Source organism: Hydra vulgaris, chromosome 03 (genome assembly GCF_038396675.1).
Source record: "Hydra vulgaris chromosome 03, alternate assembly HydraT2T_AEP".
NCBI lineage: Eukaryota > Metazoa > Cnidaria > Hydrozoa > Anthoathecata > Hydridae > Hydra > Hydra vulgaris.
In genome coordinates, this window is record NC_088922.1 from 59,597,239 (window position 1) to 59,619,687 (window position 22,449).

Sequence of the window (22,449 nt, forward strand, 5' to 3'; positions counted from 1 at the left end):
ATATATTATAAAAAATTGTATATCAATTCAAGTATGCATCATTTATATTTATTTTGAATACTACGATAAGCGAAATATGATATATTTGCTTTTTTTGTAATATTTTTCATTTAATTTTTAAACTATGTATTTGGCAGAAATGATTTTTTCACACAATGTTCTTCAAGCATACAATGATCTAATTTGAAATTTTAGGCTTAAAAAATTTACTGCACACCTAAAAATTTTACTGGGGCAGGTGTCCACTATTTTAACATTTATAATTGATATTTAGGTACTTTTTAATTATAAAATGAGTTTTTATTTATATATTCAAATTCCTCACCTAGAAATTAACTTATTTTTAGTCACTTATTTTTAGAACTCAAATGTTTATAGACTTGGTTTTATAAGGAGAAATGTAAATTTAAAAATGCCGAAAATGACCAAAACAATAATAGTAGCCAAAATTAAAACAACCATTACTCACGAACCGTTGGGAGTTAGACCTTGAAATTTTGGGATTTATCTTATTTTATAATGTAATAACTATGGTAAAAATATAAAAAAAATCTAAGGACATAGGGTTGCATTTAAAAAATAAATTGGTTGTTTTGACGTGGAATTACTCTTATTTGATGTTGTTAATTGACGTCATTCTTAATTGATGTCATTTTATTGGTGATGTTTAAAATTTTTATTGGCTTTTAAAAAAATATTTCTTGGTGAATTGGAATGAATTAAATTGTCGGTTTGCATAGATAAATATATATAAACATGGAATGTACCCTGGATCAGATTGCAGACCGTGACATTTGTGCGCGCAAGATAACAAACGCATTGTATTTTTGTAATTTTTCAAAATTTACGCCAATAGACCAAAAAAAATGTACATGCCAATATAAAATTTTATTTGCCAAAAATTAGCGTGATTCTTTATAGCGCGTGAGTATGCTAAAATGGCTCTTTTCTATAGGGCCGCTATTCAAAAAATAAATATAAAAATATTTTTCTTTATATTTAATTTTATCAAAAGTCTCTAAACTTGAATAGCAGGTTACATGTGGCAGAAAATTATTGAACTATAATTCACTAAACTAGAGTATGTCTGATTTTTAAAATTTTTTATTTAAAGGCCAAGTTGGTTGATAGTTTTATTAGCTTGGCAACGTACATTTACAAGGACACTGCACAATGTAGGCTAAATTTTACATACCACCAAAATCTTTGAAAATCGATTAAATGCAATTTAAGTAAATGAACTGCTAATCATTAAATACAACAAGGTTTAAAATACAACAAGGTTTAAAATACAACAAGGTTTAAAACATAAACGTTTTGATAATAAGTAAATCCAATAATGATTATTCAAATATATTACAACTGAAAAACTGAAATATGGAAGCATTTGATTTCTCTTCAAGCTCAGATACTACAATTTCTTTTGTTTCTTGGGTAAAACTACCATTTTTAGTATTATTATCTGTATTGCTACCGTCGGACTGAGAACTACTTTCTGTAATGTTCTGTAGGACTTGTGTTTAAGATTTCTCTGTGTTTAAGATGTTATTTAATTCTCGAGAAATGAGAAATTGAGAATGAGCTTCTCGAGTATTCTCGAGAAATTTTGAGAAATGTCAAAATCGTAATTTTTCTTAAGTTTTAATAAAATTTATGTTTATAAAATCTATATGAACAAACATTGGATTAAAAAAACAGCAGAGTAACAAATAAAAAAGTCAATAATTATTAAAAAAAAAATGATATAAAAATATGAGGAAAAAAAGATCTACTCTAAAATATACAAGTGTAACAAATTTTTAATTGTTATTTATTAGTTAATTTATAAAAGAAAACAATACTAATACAAAAGTGTGAAACGAAAACAGCAGTTAGACAAATTATAAACGCTTAAGTAATAATTTTTATTTATTGTTTTTGAAGTAATATTTTAAAAAACATAACCCATTCAATGGCGTGTTTGATAATCTATTTCTTTTTTTGTAACAAAATCATTAGCAGTCGAGAAATTACGTTCATTTTGCGTTGGAGATGGTTTTATTGTAGATAATGCATCTTTTAGATTTTACAAATTTTGTGACCTTATTCCAGTTATTTGGAATATGCTACATTCTTTTTTAAGTGTCTGATAACGATTCTGGTTATCATTATCGCAACGTTGGCGTGGCATAATTTTTGTTGTTGTATTTGTTAAAGCTAAATTTAGTTATTCTTCAAGTAATAGCTCAGTGTTGACATTGCTGCTAGCAGACGTTTATTCAGTTAGATCTTCTTCGTAATCGGATGGCCCATACAATCTATCAAATATTTCTCTAGCAGTTTTATAAATATCATTTTTTGACAAAGATTTTAAAAAAGAAGAAGCATATTTTTCATCATTTTTTGGGTTATGTAAAAAATTGTATAAAGATACAACATTATTATTTCTCCTTTTACTTATTTCTTCTCTGATATTTTTCAAGAATTCTCTACTTATTTGGTTCTTTCTACATTCTTACTCTAATTTATAAAATAAAAATATTAAGGCTCTATTTGGCCATTGATAATGTTGCATCTGCTCGACACAAAGCTTCAACAGTTATTCGTGTTGGTTCTAATACGGCTAATAAAATTTCGGCCATCTGTATCAATAGTATTCCAGTGTGTTTTACAGTCTAGTAGCAAAGCCAATTCTTTTTGTACTTCGTCTTTTACATATTTTTGTAAAACTCAATTTTTCACCGGAGAATTTTTAAAGAGTTTTACAATTTTTCGTATTTCTACAATTGCATCTTTAATTGGAGATTTAAGTAGAAAGTTTTTGCTACGTAAAACGTCAATTTCCAAGTTAAATTCATCTTCTTCTGTACTTCCAATGCTAGCATTATCGTCGCTATCAACTGTCTCACGCTCGTCTACGGATTTATTTATTTCATTTTTCGGTTCAGCGTAAAATGTTTTTAAAACTGCTAGATGTATGGCATGATTGTAGCATAATTGCTGCAAGACAGGCGTTAATCTACCAAATTTCTTCATAACCATCACACCATCGCCCATAACAGCCACAATATCTTCTTTTAAAGATAGACTAAACTCCTCTAATTGCGACAAAACTAAACTGTTTTGCGACAGTTTTTTCAAAGCTATTTCTGACATACAACTTCCTTGGATAAAAATAAAACCAAGGTTAATGGAATTATATTCATTATTTTTGTAAAAATGAACGCCCATGAATCTACGATTTTAAACGCTTGTCTATTCGTTAATAGATACGCTGAACTTTCTTTCTTCGTCCTTTAGTTTCTTTATAATCCGTACTATCTCTTCTTTCTTGCTATGGTAAAATTCCACCATCAATTATCTCACCTCAGAAGGATTTTGAGGTAATCTGAAGCCCCTGACAGTCATACTTTGCCGTATAAATTCACTTTTAGTAATTTTATTGAACGATATACCGTCGTCAGCAGCCAATTAAGAAACCAATTCAACCAGGGTTGGCTGTTTTAGATTAATCATTAAAGCAAATAATAATTTTAATTTTTTTCTTGAGAATTTTTATTCAATTTCTCGAGAATTGAGAAATAAAAATAATAACTTTTTCTCGAGAATTTCTCGAGAAAGTATTATCGAGATTAAACACTATTCAGAACTCGTAGACTCAACTGTGTAATTTAAAAATCTTCTCTTGTACTTTCTATTAAAAAAACATTCCTTTAAATGCGCATATATGCACCATTAATAAAATTTAAATAAATTTTTCCACTTACAAATGACTATGTTACATTTGTCACTGGTATCTTGTGCGGCCAGATAGGTTTGCTCGGCGCATGTTTAACAACGCCAGTGATCCCAGCGCCCTTCACTGAGTTAAAAAAAGCTACACGTTGATTTGAAATTAATACGATCTCAGGAAACATTCTTTTAGTGGATTTGCAATGGAACAATATAGGCATTTTAGGGTGGTTCATTTAGGTTTTGTTTATAGGCTACTTTGTGGAGCGTTACACTATGCGTCGCGATGCGGAAATAAGATTTTATTTACTTTTCTGAAAAAAATTTTCAATTTTAATATTTTAAATATTTTTTAACCAAAACAAGTTAGCATTAGTTAATAAAAAAATATTTATTTCAAATTTTTTTTAACTTGTCTTATTAAGTGCAGGATTTTTAAGGGTAAAAAAACCTCCACTGAAATTCTGTTATATATGTTTGCTGGGATGATTGATTAACTAATTTTTAATCGATCGTTAAATGAATGAATGAAGATCAATGTTAAATTTTTTAATTTTACTAACATTAGTTTACTTGCTGTGCTAAATGTTAAATGTTATTAATATTAGTGTTACTAATACAAGTTTTAATATTATTCTACAAGTTCTGATTAAACTAATTTCTTTGGTCTTATTTCGTCTAACAGTGGCTTTAAAAGATCAATTATACATCTTATTTCGTCTAACAGTGGATTTAAAAGGTCAATTAAAAGATCAATCATACATCAATTAAAATCACTCTGAGTTGTTAAAATTGGTTAAAAATGAATCCATACCCAGTGGGCACAATACGTTTTTAAACGTTTTTATTAGGTTTAAACCTTATAAAAACGTCTAAAAAACGTTTTAAAAACGTACCGTGCCCAATGGGTATGAACTTGCAGTTTACAGCAATTTTAAATTGTCTAACAGTGGCTTTTGATTTATCATACAGTTAATCATCGTCTAATTGAGATGAGGTTTTTACTCGAATTATACAATTGCAATATTATTGCAATAATACTGTAATATTTTAACAAAAATCTTGTTACTGCTTATAAACACATTAAGTTTATGTAAAACAAAAAAATGACATGGGTAATTAGAAAAGCAGATAATTAGGAATTATTTTTATTTAAATGCATCTAAATTGCATTTACAAACACATTACATTTTTATAATTTTATTACTATTTTGATTTGTCAATTAATTGAGCAATATATAAAAATAATAACGCAATAAATAACAACGCAAAAAATAAAAAATTTAAATAAGAATGCAACATACGTTGACCAGTGTTGTCAACATATCTTCCCCTCAGTATTATCTTGTTCTATCAACAAATGTAATAAATAAAATGTTCGATCTAATATATAAAATAAATAAAATATATATAAAATAAATATATAAATATATATATATATATATATATATATTATATATATATATATATATATATATATATATATATATATATATATATATATATATATATATATATATATTACATAGAACATTGTATTTATTTATATATAATTTTTTTTGTAGTTATTTTACATATTAGATTTTTACATTTTATTTATAACATTTGTAAATAGAACAAAAAAAGATTGAGGGGACGATATGTTGATCAGTACAAAAACACCTAAAAAAAAGTTACTCATCAAGATGATGATCTGTGCTAAAACAGGTCGAAATATTACGAAGAAAAAATTTAGTTTTATACGCAACTGTTCATGTATGATATATATACATATATATTTTGCGTCATCGATGTACGTAGATAGGTTTTAATTAACTTAAACTTGCTGAAACTGCGTTCTCTGCTAGCCACTGTCATTGAAATTGTCAGCAATATGCGTAGTACTATCCACAGATTAGTAAAAAGGTCTTTTCTGTCGGTGTTTTTGATTATATTGAGTGGTTCTAATGGTAATAGTGTTTTCTTGGCCGCAATTTGTCAAAAACAGTAGTTATTAAACTGACGTGTTTAGTTTTCTTTGTACAGTTTTTCCCCATTTATACCTGAAATGTTTTTCACAGTCAGATGTTCTTGTAACATTTTATAATCCTCTTTAAGTTTGTCCTTTGTTGGTAGTTTTTTTAGGTCAAATAGGAATCCCAACTTTGACTCGTATTTGAAAAGCTTGTTCATTCTCTCCTCTAAAAATGATTTAATTGTGCCAATTAGGGGCAAGAAAATATCATTTTTGAAAGACTTTTTTGTGCTAGGGAAGTTGTAAACACTTCATTGATGCAGAAAAGTTGCATAGATTCTTTGAAAAACTTCAAACATTAACATAGGCTTCACCAAATGATTTAGCCGCGACTGATATACGTTCAAGCTGTGACAACCACAGGATGTAAATAAGGCTTGTGGGTATGCTGCTGAAAATAGAGTTTGAACACCTTTTCAAATTGCAACCAAATTAGACCCATTGTCATAGCCTTAACCACTTCAGTTGTTTAGGTCTAGCCTAAAAGACTTTAATTCTTCAATTAGAAGGTTAGAATGAGCTTTACTAATCGACTCTTCACACACTACATATCCAATAAAACTTTCTTGGACAATCACTTTCTAGGGAATTGCTTCCTTTTCTTCATGAACATAGCGGATGGTTAGAGAAGTTTGGCCTTTTTGATTAAGATCTGGAGCGCAATCTATAATAACTAAAAAATATTTTTTAGTTATTATGAATTGCTAAGAGGTTAATGACTTGGTTTTCCATATTGACTCTTAGCATTTGTGAACGTTTTTCTCCACCCTCAATTTGCCGCAAATGCTCCATCAAAATTGGATCGAAATTGACCAAGTAATTGGATAAGACAAAGGAAGTTCCAATTATTTTTGGTGTACAGCTTTAATGAGCTTCCACAGAATGCAATATTATGCCCGTCAAGTACAAAATCATAGCCACTATTTTCTTAAGAATCCTTTACCACTGCTATGTGTTAATTTGTTGGATAAGACCACGATCGACAGCTTGTTCGTTTTCTATCCTAATTGTTATTTCAATCCATTTATCATAACAACTGAAATGATATGGAGATGTTTCTTTTAGACTTGCACTGTGAACTTTTTTCAGTTGTTGAAGCCTTCTTTTTTCCCAAAATATGATTTTGGAGTTGGATAAAACATGGCAAGGAAGACAATAAGCTGAATCAGTTTCTGGAGAGTATATAAGCCATCTTCTTTTACTTGTTCGTTATTTCTAGCTACCTTGTATCGAAATTCATTTTAGAAATGGCGTTTTTTGGTTTTAGGGTATTCTATATTGTTCTTAAGGAAAGGTATTGGGTTTATTTTGATGATGCAGTCTCGCTCTCTCACAGCCATTCGTTCCGGAGAAGTGGACGGGTCATTAGGTAAGAATCTACAAGTATCACTTCTGTGCAAAAAATCTTTTGTAATTGTAAAAACATCATCTGTTTCAACTATTATTGGCCTTAAATTACATTCAGATTCTTTGTTTTTCTTTGATGCTTCCAGAGATATTTGGCTACAAATGTCCAAGAATGAAGTCAATGAACATGTGGCAAAACTAGCGGAAGAAGTTGAACTATGCAATAGAGGGTTACTCGCATTATCTTCCTCTTGGTTAGATTGAGACAGAGGAGGTCTCACACGATGTTTTTAAGGAGTTTTTATCACAAAAAAAGTTTGATTCACAAGGTTGTGAAGAACTTGGAGAATGAAAAGAATGTGTTAGTTTCGGCACTTTACTTAAAACAGCTTCATTCAGAGTTCTTGGCAAAGTTTTTCTCTGAGAACCTGACATTGCTTTTAACATTTTCAATAAAAAAAATATTCAAATTAACACTGTAAAACTTTGTTTTGGATTCTGGAAACATAAACATAAACTTTTCATAATGGAGGTTTTTTAATTCATCATTAAGGTCACTTCTGATTAAAGCTTGCAACCCTTTTTATTACAACATTTTTATCAACTGACTTTCTTTTCGGTTATTTATTTTATTATCCACGTAAAACAAACATGAGTTCGGGGTTAATAATCGAAATTATTTAAAAAAGTAATTAAAACAAACAAATAAAAAAACACACACTTTACTTTAGCGTAAATAAAAGAAATCGTTTAAAAACTCCTCAAACAAACTTTAGTTTTGTGTAAATAAAAGAAATCGTTAAAAAAAACATTGAATATAATTTAAAAAAAAAAAATTTTTTTAATGGAATAAAAAAGTAAATCAACGTATAATAAATATAAAGATATTAAAAAAAAATAACACTAAAGAGTAAAAAATAAACATTTTTTCGGGACCTTAGATCTTTGCGTACGTACACAAATATCCATTATAGTCAATGACTAAAAATGTTGGGCGCCCATGGTTTAAATGGTAAAAATATTTTATGAAGTTATGAAGACTACTTAAAAAAAAACTTCCTGTGGCGCCCCATAAGGTGCGGCGCCCGGGACAGCTTGGCCCGATTGTCCTCTTCCCCCAAGGACGGCCCTATACATATATATATATATATATATATATATATATATATATATATATATATATATATATATATATATATATATATATATATATATATATATATATATATATAATATATATATATATATATATATATATATATATATATATATATATATCTATATATATATATATATATATATATATATATATATATATATATATATGTATATATATCTATATATATATATATATATATATATATATATATATATATATATATATATATATATATATATATATATATATATATATATATATATATATATATATATATATATATATATGTTTTGTTTCAATCGGCTCATTGTAAATGCAAAAAATAAATACATTGTTTGATTATTAAAATCTACAACACACACCTTTTAACAAATCCTTTATGCATTGAAGTGTACATTACATTGAAATATTTATTTTGCTGCCCGGTATGTAAATGATCATTAACAAACGATTGATAATATTAAAAAAAAACTGTTATTATTTTATCTATTTCATTAAAGCACACATCATCATTAGTATGTGCACAAGGTTATCATCTATATACAATTTATTTTGATAATGCATTACGCCATTAAACCATTACCATGAGTCCATATTTTTCAAACGCAATCTCTATTAACATTCTACAACTTCGGCAATACCTTTTATTTTAGCATCATCCTTGTGTTGGAAAACATCCCAGTATTTCGAGCCTGGCCGCAAAACTTGATACTGCTGAGTAAAGTTATTAACTATGATAGGTATCGGCATTGCTATGACAAGAATACCTGTCATTGCACACACTGCACCAACAAGTTTTCCTACTAAAAACAAAAATTAAAATTAATTTGGAATGCGTTTAAAAATGACGATACTATTTAGTTTAACAAGAATAAAATATGATATTTTAGTATATTACTAATTTTTTTATTAAATATACGTTTTTTACTTTAGTCTTTTAAAATGTTTTACAAAAGACAATTTCAAAAAGACAAGTTTTGCCAAACTTATGCAGTTGCAAATCATTAAGCATTATTTTAGAAAAGATTATTTAGAAACAGCGATGCTTCTTTATTATCACTTATTTTTGACATACGACTTATTGCAGTTATATTAAATCAAATTTATTAGTATGCCCAAATAATGATACTTAACCACCTACATTGAGATTTAGGATATTCATCTCCGTACCCTACCGTTGTCATAGTTACAATACTCCACCAAAAAGATTGAGGAATGCTAGTAAAAGTTGTTTCTGTTCCATCTTCAGCGTAATAAACAGCGCTTGAAAAAAGTAGCACTCCCAGAAGAATAAAGAACACAAGAACAATAAGTTCGCGAAAACTTTCTTTCATAGCTACGCCTAATATAATCATTTCATTTGAGTGTCTTGATAATTTAAATACGCGGAATACGCGAACAAGTCGGATTGCTCGCAAAAAATAAATTGAATAAGACCCCTTCGTATGTAAAATAACTGTGACGTAAAACGGCAAAATAGAGATAACGTCTATGATGTTAAGAATGTTTTTGATAAAACGCCATTTACTTGGTGAGAATAAAAAACGAGTAATAATTTCTATTGTAAAATAAACTATGCAAAATTTTTCTAGATCATCTAAAGCATTTTTAATAAATTGTTTGTCAGGAGACATTATAATTCCTTTCTTTTCTTTATACACCGGCAATGTTTCCATGCAAAATACCACTATTGATAATATTATTGTTAATAGAGAAAACAAAGAAAAAATTCTAGCTGCGAGGGAAGAATCAGGATATTCTAAAATATTCCATATATATGTTTGCCATTTTCTTTTATGATAAACTTTTTTTTCTTTATGAAAACCTTTTACTCCAACCTCCAATGCCTCTGCGATAAGACCGTAGTATTTGACATCATCAACAAAAATTAATTGATTTACTCGAGAAGGTTGCTCTAAAATTCCGTATCGATAGAAAGTTAAGATGCTTCGAAACACTTTTGGATGTCGGTTAAGATATATTTCTCCATTGTTTGTTTTTTGAAGTTGATCTCTTCTTTCTTTTTTTCCAAGTAACGAATCGGGAAAATTATTCAACGTGTGAGCTGTGGTAATAAATGGTTGACCGCTGACATTTATGTAAACAAGTTCATCTCTTATACTTAAATCTTGCATCTTTATTGTTACTTCAATATTTGCATCAACTTTTTCATTGCTTAAAAAATTAGACTTTTCAAGTAAATATTCTGTCGTTTCATCCATTGCTCACTAAATTCTACTTTTTCATTGATTATTTATATTAGGAAACTTAATTTGTAGTTACAGAAAAAGAAATATATATATATATATATATATATATATATATATATATATATATATATATATATACATACATACATATATGTATATATATATATATATATATATATATATATATATATATATATATATATATATATATATATATATATATATATTATATATATATATATATATATATATATATATATATATATATATATACTTTTTCACTTAAATAAAAACATTAATAATAAGGATTGAAAATAATTATTCATTTTTATACTTATTAAGTATGATTTATCTTTACCGATTAAATATGTAAAAAAAAAAATTTAATTATTTATATATAAGAAAAATTTGAAATGTTTAATATTAATTGTTTTTGGTAAATATCTAACAGCCATTTTAATGGTTTATTAAAAAAGCAATGAAGCCGACAAAAATAAAAACTGATGAGAAGGAAAATGCTCACTTATATTCATTTACGGAGCTTTATCATTAATATTATTCAATGTTTTCTTCAACGATTGCTTATTGGTCTTTTTATTTGGTGGTGATATTGTCTATGTCTCGTTGAATATTGTGTCTTAAGATTTCTTTTATTATTGTTTAAAAAACACGCCAACATAATCAAAAATTTACGACCAAAAAATTTTTGATCTAAATATTCTCTATGTGTTTTCAATAAGAAATATTCTTCGATGAAGTATCACATACTTTGCAAACTATTGGTTTTATAGAAATAATTTTAACTGGATAAATCATTAATGAGATACCATTGTTTTGTTTTTAGTGTAAATAGATGAAACGAAAATAACATCTGTTTTTTCATGTTATAGTTTATTGTACTGACAAAAAAAACCAACAGAAAAAATAAACAAACGAAAACATTAAAGATGTTTGACAAAACTCTATTTTGATTTTGATTTGGTGCCCGTCAACTATTGGAAAACAGAATCCTTAATTATTTTACTTTTAATACGAGTCAAGTAAATATTTTATTATTAAACAGATTTTTGGAGTCAGTGACCAGTCAAAGTGACTTGCATACTCTAAAAAAAACAACAACACTAAAATCATAATATTTATTAATTATTAGTAAGATTCATTGATTTATAGCGATGCTTACTTATTTTATTTCTCAACCTATAAAAAACCTGAAATGAAAAATGTATTTTACTTTCATTAATTTGTTTTTATGTTTTGAAATCATTTCTAAAAGCATCAGATTCGAAGGGAAACGAATTCGGCTAAAGGAATAATTTTGTTTTTAAAAATAAAAACTTTTATGTAAAATATAAAAAACGTTACTTAAAGTTTCGCCAAACATTTGGAGGTTCTTTAATCATTATAAATGTTGATTTGTCAACTGCGTACATTAAAACCTTTAAGTGATTTCAAAAATTTGTAATAACATGTGCAAAAAGTAGCTAAAAAACGCGTAAAGGACTTAAAAATACACGTAAAGGAAAATAAAACACGCGTAAAGGACTTAAAAACACACGTAAAGGAAAATAAAACACGCGTAAAGGACTTAAAAACACACGTAAAGAAAAATAAAACACGAGTAAAGGAACTTAAAATGTAATCAAATTTTTTTAACTTTCGTTCTTTACTTTTGATCGTGACTTTATTGTTTTTCTTGACATAATACGTAAAAAATTGATAGAAATAATAAATTCCTGAAAAGTAAATGCCTTTTATAAATAAATGATGATGCATTGTAATTACTTTTGCCAAATAATTCAAATATAAAATGTAGAAAAAAAGTTTTCATAACAACAGATTTTTTATACTTGTAAAGAGTAGGATATTCTAAAAATCTTATGGCTAATTGACAAATTGAAATAATTATAAACATAAAAAAATAAATAAATAAATTATATACTTATATTAATCATATTCATTGGCCGTTAACCAAATCAAAACAGTAAATATTTTATTTCGTTTGTCGCTTTGAATAAACCTTTAACCCATACTAATACTTTGATAAATATTAAATAAACTTGTAAAATAAATATTGATAAAATAAACATAAACAAAAGTTTTAGAAAATCTGATGAAATATATAAATTATTTGTCTATTTTGCTTTTTTTTTTAGTTGATTCTTATTGATATTAAACTATTAAATAATAGTAAATTAAAAAATATATACTTAAACAAGACCGTTTTGTAAAAGTTGTTTTTTTATTTTTTTAACAAAAATATATTATAATTATGAATTAATTTTTGAGAATAAAAAACGCAAAAAATTCAATACACCGTATTGGTGTACATCGTAATACGTTGCTGATAAAAATTCTAAATCATATATAATATATATATATATATATATATATATATATATATATATATATATATATATATATATATATATATATATATATATATATATATATATATATATATATATATATATATATATATATATGTATATATATATATATATATATATATATGTATATATATATATATATATATATATATATATATATATATATATATATATATATTTATAAAATTGACGGATTTTTAGTAAGTTATGACAATCTAGTGGGCACCCGATGTAAATTCGACATCGGATTTAAGTAAGATTTTTATCAACGATGTATTACAATGTTCTTAGGTTATCGGTATAACGATATGAGGACGTTTGGGTTCCACCGATTTCCATTTCCCACATATGCCCTATTTCGATCCGACCTCACTCGAACGTCAACAACGTTGACGTTCAGGGCCCAGGAGCAAGTCAAAAATGTGAAGCTCCAAAATCTATATGTTATCTATACAATCACATTGTAAATATGATTGTAATGACTTTTTGATATATAGCAAGTATTTAAACCGGCCTCTAAATCATTTGGGTCTGAAATTTTCCAGTTGTCGGAGTAGTCCTTCTCTCATACTGTTTTGCTCCATTGTTATTTAAATGATATTATATTAAAAAATAGAAAGCAAATATAAGTTGCTTTATTATTTTTACTACTATTTATATCAAAAAAAAAAATTATTCCCATACTTCGACTTTTAGTCGATTTAGTCGATTACAAAAATGTATTAGTCAATTTTAATCGACTTTAGAAAACAGTCGACATAATAGATTCAGTCGACAGTCGAATTATTTAATAGTCGTAACAACACAACTTTCAATGCTCATAAAATTTTTCAAATTGTGATAATGTTGTTTCCTAGATTTTTCCAAACTGCCCGTTTTATTTGTCAACCTATTCCATCAACTTTCCCCATACTCTTATACTAAATAATAGTTTAATTTGCACGCGCAATTGAACGAAACTCCTTTTAAAATTACGTAAAGGAAAACGTTCTTTAAGTTTAAATCCAATAGATTAAAAAAAAAAAAAAAATTTATCTAACAATAACTTTTTATCTTACTTGTGAACATGTTTTCAAATTTTATTTTATTTATTTTGACTCTCTTTAGAAAATTTAAAACTTAAAAAGCTTTTGAGAAACTTTAAGCACTAGATATAAAAAATAAAAAACTTTTTTCAACGAGTCCATTTGCTTAATATCTTTAACTTTGGATACTGAACTAGCTTAAAACCCATCTTTTTCTCTATCATCGAATTCATCATCAGTGTCAAAAATGAATTGAGTTTACTAGCGCAAAGATAACAGCAGGTTTAAGTACAAGCTGTAGTTTTTCCACTTTTGGGAGACAAAGGCTGCAGCAAGGTTAGATTTCTCTTGGTTTGCCATTTGCCAAATAATGTGTTGGTTCTGCAAAGGTAAAACTTTTATACAAATTTTGTAGACTATATTATTAAACAAAATGCTGAAAACGAGATTAAATTTGAGTTTATATTACAAACTCAGAGAGAGAAAAAATTAACAAAGAGTTTGAAAAGATAAAGTTTACTTTATCTTTTTAGTTTTTTACTGGCTCATGTTTAGGATTTCTTTGATCAAATTAAGAAAAAGCACGATATTCAGATAGTAGACTCTAATTGCCATGAAACGCGCTTGGTGTTCTGCTCCTGGCTTGTAAGTAATGAGACTTGAATATTGGTTTCGAGAACACCGAAGCTAATTTAGCCAGTTCCTAATAGTTTGGTCTCTTCTCGCAGACCTAAAAAATTGAATATTGGCTATAAATTTTATCATAAATTTGTAAAACTTTAAAATTAAAATTTAAACAATTTATATAATAAAATGTTCAACTTAAATTTTTTTTTTTAAACAAAAAAAAAATTACCATAAAACCATAAACAGATTGCCATATAAAGTGAGTTACGGATTTAACATCAATTCCAGTACTACTAGCAGTAAAGTATTGTAGCCATCCCAGTGGGCACGGAGGGACGTCCATCGGACATCTTACGGACATCTGCACGTCCATGAGATGTCCAGCGGACGTCCTCCACACGACGCGTGCCCACTGAGAACCGTCATTAAATGATTCAAAATGTCAAACTCTGTATTAAGTATTAAAAAAAACAATAACTATTAAGAAAATATATTTTTGTAACTACCCAGCCAGCAAGAAATAATTGGGCCAATGTCGGCCCAATGCATTGACTTTCGTTTGCACAATGTTGACATAATGCATTTGGCCAACAAAGAAATGATCATTGACGCAAGGTCTGACCAATGCTCATTGGCCAATAGTAAAAACAACGCTTACCCAATTTTGTAATGGTACGTTTATCCAATGCTTAAAATACGTTAATCCAATATCACAAAAACTTAATCAAAATTAAAATAAAGTAATCATATAACGTAAATTGGGAGATTACTTTATTGACCTGTTGATTATAAAAATTGAGAAAAAAATCTTTAGTTAAAGTGTTCTTCAATATATCATATGAACAAACAGGTAAACAAGGTTTTTTAATTTAATTGTAAAGGTATTTTTACAATTAATTAAAAAATCGATCGCCGATTTTTTAATTAATTGTAAAAGAATCTTAGATTTTTCTTTGATGTGATTGATTACTTCCTAGTTCATGATCATTTCTACCTCCTATACGGTTACAGGACTGTCTAAGCCAAATCTTTAAAAGTTGTTAAGCATATAAAGTGGTTACGTCGCTTAGTAACTTGTTCTTTTTAACAATTTTTTAACAACATCTAAGAAATAAAACTATATCCTTATTTGTACTTTTTAAATTACGACTAAAAGCTAAAATTTATTTAATCCATTTACTATTTAATTATAATATTTACTAGTTATTCTAAAAAAAACTTATATTTAATCTATTTATTATTATAAAATATTTTATAAGCTTATTTTTCTAAGTTTATTACATAATTATGTGTTAATAATACTTGGACCACAACATAAAAATTAACTTATGTATAAAATATTTTTGATTAGTTTCCATAATAAATATTTTTTCGAATGCCGACTTTAATTCCTTGATTTCATATTTGTATATAATAATTTTTTTTAAGAACAAAATAATACTCATAGCTGTTAAATACCAAGTTGAATTATGATTGTGTATCACTTACTGACAATAAGAAAAGTTATTTTTAAGTTGCCGATTTCAACTCTTCCACTCCTCACAGCTAAGTTTGCACAGATCAGTCCTTTTGAAAAAATTGTTTTCAATAATTTGCGTGTTGTATCTAAAATATTTGTTTCTCTGATTTGAGCAAGTTGATTAACCTTGATTAACATCATTCGATACATTTAATATGATTAAGCTTAATTAACATTGATGTTAATTGTTTATTTCTAGTTGTTGTTAGTTTCAGAAAAATATAGATATATTAATTAGTCTTTTTAAAAGCCAAAATCATATATTTCAAAAAGAAGTTTCATTGCTAATTAAAGTTTATATTTTTCAAATTTGATCTAACTTAAGTTAAATTAGATAAAACTTAGAATATAAAAATATCCCATATAGACAACATTGTATGTAATTTTTTCAATTTTATGGTTAAATAAATGGATAATATATATATATATATATATATATATATATATATATATATATATATATATATATATATATATATATATATATATATATAATTATAATTAAAAACGATAAAGAAAAAACTTTTATTATGGAACTTTAAGTTTCATGCCTAACGCCAATCATCAGCAATACCATACCATTGGTATATTACAAAATTAAAAATTAAACGTTAAATTACAATTAGAATTACGGTGGCGTGAGTTCTAATGACTCCATGGAAACAAAATTTTAACGCATATTTAAATTTAGTATAACGTGACGTAAACGTGACGTAAATCAACCAGGATCAATCTTCGGTATCAAAAGAGGAGATAAGGAACTTATATTTGTGCCTGCACTTCGAGATTATTTCGCTTCTTGTATTTATTAGGTTTTCTCCTTTATACATCAAAATTTGAAACTTCTCGTTCAAACAAAGGTTACAAACTCTCGATGTTGGGTTGTATGGTTTGCATTTTTTAACAATCCTCCATCTGACAAAAGGTGTAAAGTTATTTTCTTTTAATTTCTATAATTCTTTTGATAGCTCTGTATCATTCTTGTACTTAACTGCATTAAAAGATTTTAAGTGGTTTGCATACCGAACTTTAAAAGGTGTTTCGCTAATTCCAAAATACACTTTTTCTTTATATTCCGGATTATTTGAATAGATGGTGGCCTGATAAACAATGTTTTTGGAAAGGCAATGGTTGTTCATGGATCATTTGGTTTTTTCAATGCAGTTGCATTTCATTTCATTAGTTTTTGCCTCCTTATGTAAAATGCTTTTGTTGTGAGAGTTAATAATGTGTAATAATAATGTGTACAAGTATTATATATGTATATATATATATATATATATATATATATATATATATATATATATATATATATATATATATATATATATATATATATAATACTTGTAAAATGGGATGCTATTCCTGGCATTAACTGGTGTTATATCTTTATATCGTACATTCGAAAAATAAATTGAAATGAAATTACAAAACAAGAAAATTACTTTTTATTTTTTTTAAACTAAGATACTTTGCAGAAAAAACATTACCTTAAGATTGTCTGTTGACAATAAAAATGTGTTAGTCATATATTTGAAATGTATAAAATAAAACATGTCTGAGGTTAATTAATCATAGAATGTTTTGTGATAATAGATTGTAATGTGAAATCATCCTTGTTTTCTTCATGAGGTATGTTGAACTCACGTTATCTTAAATTTAGAGTAGTTATCACACAACATTTTAAAAATAAAGCAATTAAAAGATGCTTATTATCTTTTATGGAGTTATTATGCAAAACAACTCATTGAATACTTGTCAATGAATTGAATTAACAACTTAGCATTTATTAATAGCCATTATTTTGTAAATTTATTTCATAATAAATATTTATAAATAGTCATTATAACACACTTACAGAATGACAATGTCATGTGTAATGCAAGTGAACAATACAAACTTCTTACATATTTAACAATTCAAAGCTATTGAAATTAAATATTATAACCATAAAAAATCATAAGTATTAATTATAAACAAAGTAACATAATATAATACATATCAAAACAAATTAATAATATAATATTTAAAACAGATGTAATTATAACTTTAATTAAATGATTATCATTAACTAAAAACAGTTATGTAAAATTGATACAATGCAAAAAATTTTATTATAAAATTTATTTACCTGTTGAATTCATTGTTTTATTCTCACTTAAAGAGAAAAATTTATTAGTATATTACAGCTTAACTTATAATAAAGCAGATTATTAAATTTATAAAACACTTATAAACTTCACAAGGAGAATACATAAAAATTTATAAAAATTTGAGAGTCATTAAGATAAAGCATCTTTTAATCTTGCTAAAAGAGAACTTACATAAAATTGTTTTGGATACCGTCGTCTGCAATATTTCAACTGTACTTTTGGTATTTCTAAGCCTGGAATGAAATGTAAGCTTGTTAGGTTGAAAAATTGATTTAACTAACTAAAGATTTTGTCAGTCCTGGAGGAACAATCAGATATAAAAACGTTGTGTAATTGTCCATATTATGTTCTTCATCATATGATGAATAACTCTTTCTGCGCTTTATCCAAAATATATCGTTTATCACAATCTTCGTTAAGATTTAAGGTGTCTCCTCTTTTTGACAAGCTTTTTATGATTTACTAATAAAGTAAAAAATAAAATAATGTATAAATTTTTCTCTCAGAAATAATTAAAAATTCTCTCATGAAAAATTTATTTTGAACAAAAATATATTACCACTACAATAATTCAACATTAATTTATATTATTGAATTGTTAATTTAAATGTAATGTTAAAGCAGATATTGGCAAACAAAGTTTGAACTTTAGAAATTACCATATACATGAAATATCCAAGCTTGCTGATGTTCCTAAGATGTTTTAAGCTCTTCTATTTTTTTTATAGAACTTTCTAATCCACTTACACAATAAGGAAGCCAACATAAACTCACACTGAAAATTCCCACCAATGGTATAATTGCTAGTGAGTTGACATTAATAAAGTGCATAATAGCACACTCCATTTGCTAAAATAATCTAAAAAAGATTTTTTAATAAAGATTAAAGTAAAGAAGAATTCAAATTCTAATTATACTATTTATTTAGCTAACACATTTACTTCAATAACATATTTGGCGATAGGTTTTTGCAATATAAGATAACTTATGCGGCACTTAGATCACTTCTATGCATTATACTTCTTACATAACTTCTATTCTTAAACCATATTTCTTACATTGTAGGGAAATATGGTTTTAGAATGCATAGAAGTGATGCATATACCATATGAGTTATCTTATATTGCAAAGACTAATCACAAACTATTTCATTTGTTTCAGAATAAAAAAATTTTATCCTGATTGTCCGAGCTAGATAAAACATATTCATTTGCTTTTCAATCAATATTATTAATATCAACATTAGCTGAATTTGAAAAATTGTCAGGATCTAAACTAAAACTATTATTTAAATAAAAATTTGATAGCTGGGTATCATGTTAAAATTTTACTAAAATGTTAAAACAAAACATCTTCATCTTTAGATTTAAGGATGAAGATGTTTTGTTTATGAGCAAAACATCTTTCTGCTAAACCAGCTGCTTGATGTCACAAAAATTTGTATAGTTTGGAAGATTGTTTTATACTTTTTTTAAATCAAAGATCAACTTGTTTTTTAACTTTTTGACGAATAATATGAATAATGTTTTTAATAGTTAGCCATTTTCTAAATAAACTTTAATACAAAAAAGTTGGCATATAGTATATGCCGAACTTTATATATGCATTTTATATATGTATATTAGACCGGTGGCCATATATCAAAAATGTAACTAAAAATGAGTTTTCATTGGACACTTGTAATAAATAAGTTTATTGTTTCAATATTGTTAAAGCACGGTACAAAGACATGAAAAACAGAAACTTACCCCATTTTTGCCCTGCAGTTTTTGAGAAATTAGGGCCCGGGTTTTAACCCCGAAAGGGCAATGGTAAAAAAAATTATTGCCAAATTTTGTGCAAGTGATATTTTTCTGGTAGTAAATTAAATACTGAATACAGTTTTCCTAAGAACATTGACCTAAAGATGCATTGTTCTCAAGATAGACTCAATGCTAATTATGGTTAGAGGGTGGGGGGGGGGGGGGTTTGACAATTAATGATTTTTTGTTGATTCAGTTGGCAAATGTGGACCTTTTAGTTCATTTAGTTTGCAAGTATGAACTTTTTTTGTCAGGTCAGTTTGCAAATTTGGACTAGTAACCTTTGTAGACTTACTTTACCCCCTTTACTTGATTATTATTCTCGCATACTTGATATCTATTCTCATCATCATCATAGAGTTTTTTGTCAAACGAGGTGTTTTCACAGGCTTTACCGCATGCACATAGGTCAGTGCATGTGAGTCCATTTTGTTTACAAGAACATCAATTTGTGACGCAACCAAGTTTGCAAGAACAGTTAACAAATTCAAGAAGTGAAACAGGTGCAGGTGGAATTGTTGTCCAAACCAAGTTTACCTGGTCTTCATTTAAAGACCAATCATAGACATCAGGCAAAGGAACATTTATTATACCTTTCAATGCAATTTTTCGGATATAAGCATCATAACTTGGAAGCATCTTTTTTGTAGATTTACCTTTTTTGAGCAAGTAGTATCGTGCTTTATTGACAACATCTGCTTTACTTGCACCATAAAGGTGACAAACCAATTTCTGTATGCCGCTAACAAAGTAATCTTATACATCTAGTGACATTCCGATACCTCAAAATGCTGTACAATACTCTTATTTCTTTTTTGCCATCTTTAGGGCATTAATTTACCTTTTCCTTGAAAAGCAGACACTGCATCACAACCTAAATAATAAGTAGAAACACATCAAATATTTACATTTTCAGATACAAAATTAGTTTAGATAAACAGCATAATTTAATATATTATTTTTGATAAAGTAGCAAAATAGTGCTTATAATAAATTATTTGCAAGAAAGATAATTCTTTCACTTATACAATTTAATTTGAATCTATTTGTAAAGGAATGGAATCTGTAAAGGAATCCGATCATTGTAAAGGAATCCGATCATTGCATCACACTAATCGTAACCAATCTCTTCTGCGATTTTATTTACATTAAGGATACGTTGTTTGTTCCCACATCCTGTTTCAAAACGAGGAGTTGCAGAGATGAACCAACTATGGTATAAAGCATTAATGAACACATCTGTATCGGGGCTTGCGAGTATAGCATGAGCATATGAAATTGAAGCATGCTTACAATGTAACAATAACCGAGTATCAGCTTCTTCGTGGTCGCTACGAAGTTCGGGCAATTCCGTACAAATTGAATTTCTGAAGCAGTATGCAATAAATGAAATAGAGATATTTATTACTGTGTGTAATAAATATATTTCTATTTCATTTATTGCATAACCTTTCCATTCTTCCAAGAGAAAATTAACCGATTCCTCTTTATTGCTCCTAACACTAATAAACTTCTTCCATTATTTCGGTACTTTTTGATGAGGCCCAAATATAGTAACATTCTGGACAACAGATTCAGCTCGTTGTGTTTGATAATGATAGTTCAATACCTGTCCATAACAAAGTCAACTCTATTTGACTTATGTCAAAGAGAAAAATTCATTACCATTATGAATATTAACCAACTGAGTTTCCCAAAATTTTCGGGTATAGGTTTAATTACTTGCAATATAGCCATGCCGTCAAAATATAATGCGTTGTTTTGAGGAATATCCACTGATAACTTATCGATACATTTATCTTTGAGTATATTCATAAGCATTGTTTTTAGTAAAGATTCGTTGAAAGATGCCAACACCAACAAAGTTGTCAAAAGGCGGAAATACTCTCAATGAATACTGCAATATGCAAATAACTAACCAAGAAGTTTCAGTTGTTTTTTAAAATTACAGTTTTTCCTGTGCACAATTTAACTATATTTATGTAGCTTGCAAATATCTTTAGCTTTAGTATTTTTCTTCTCATAAAATATCCGGATCATCAATATTCAGGTTATCCCTTACAAATTCAACACAGTTTTTTATCTCCTATCTGGTAAGCTCGATCTTTTGTAGTTTTCTTATCTGCAAAAATCCCAGTCACAATATTTACAAGATCATTTGTGACTTCGTTTTCAAATGGATTAATCATTCAAGAAACTGTTTCCATTACATCAACAACTGATTTTTTATCTTTCCAAATACTTTTTATATCCAAATCTTTACGAACCCTTAAAACCAGAAATCAATACTTGTCTTATAAGATCATATTAACTAGTAAAAATAGTATATAACAATACAACAACTAAAGCATTAGGTTGAGAATGGAACTCATATGCTACTCGTATCAACAAATTCATAGTTGATATTTTGAGGTTTATCAGTATCCGGCAAGGAATCTGTTTGAGAGGAATCACTTTCTGATGTTTCATTATCATAAATAAGGCTATTTATTTCA

At 27.1% G+C, this 22,449-nt stretch overlaps 1 protein-coding gene across 2 annotated transcripts; it reads right to left on the reverse strand.

Moving 5' to 3' along the window:
- Positions 1 to 8,691: 8,691 nt before the first annotated feature.
- Positions 8,692 to 10,506, reverse strand: LOC100208875 (potassium voltage-gated channel subfamily A member 10). Of its 2 annotated transcripts, none has more exons than XM_065793846.1 (2): positions 9,373 to 10,506; positions 8,692 to 9,034 (listed from the first exon to the last, which is right to left on the reverse strand). In XM_065793846.1, the coding sequence occupies exons 1-2, from the start codon at positions 10,451 to 10,453 to the stop codon at positions 8,847 to 8,849; spliced, it is 1,269 nt and encodes a 422-aa protein (XP_065649918.1). In that variant the 5' UTR covers positions 10,454 to 10,506; the 3' UTR covers positions 8,692 to 8,846. The 2 variants fall into 2 exon arrangements, with proteins under 2 accessions (XP_065649918.1, XP_065649919.1); XM_065793847.1 differs by having other exon boundaries at positions 8,892 to 9,031.
- Between the last annotated feature and the right edge of the window lie 11,943 nt (positions 10,507 to 22,449).

Bases quoted from the DNA above. Each gene is read 5' to 3' on its own strand.
- LOC100208875 (XM_065793846.1), bottom strand. From the start codon at position 10,453: ATGGATGAAACGACAGAATATTTACTTGAAAAGTCTAATTTTTTAAGC. The intron at 9,035-9,372 runs GTAGGTGGTTAA...TTTTGTTTTTAG, and splicing joins TGAATATCCTAAATCTCAAT to TAGGAAAACTTGTTGGTGCA.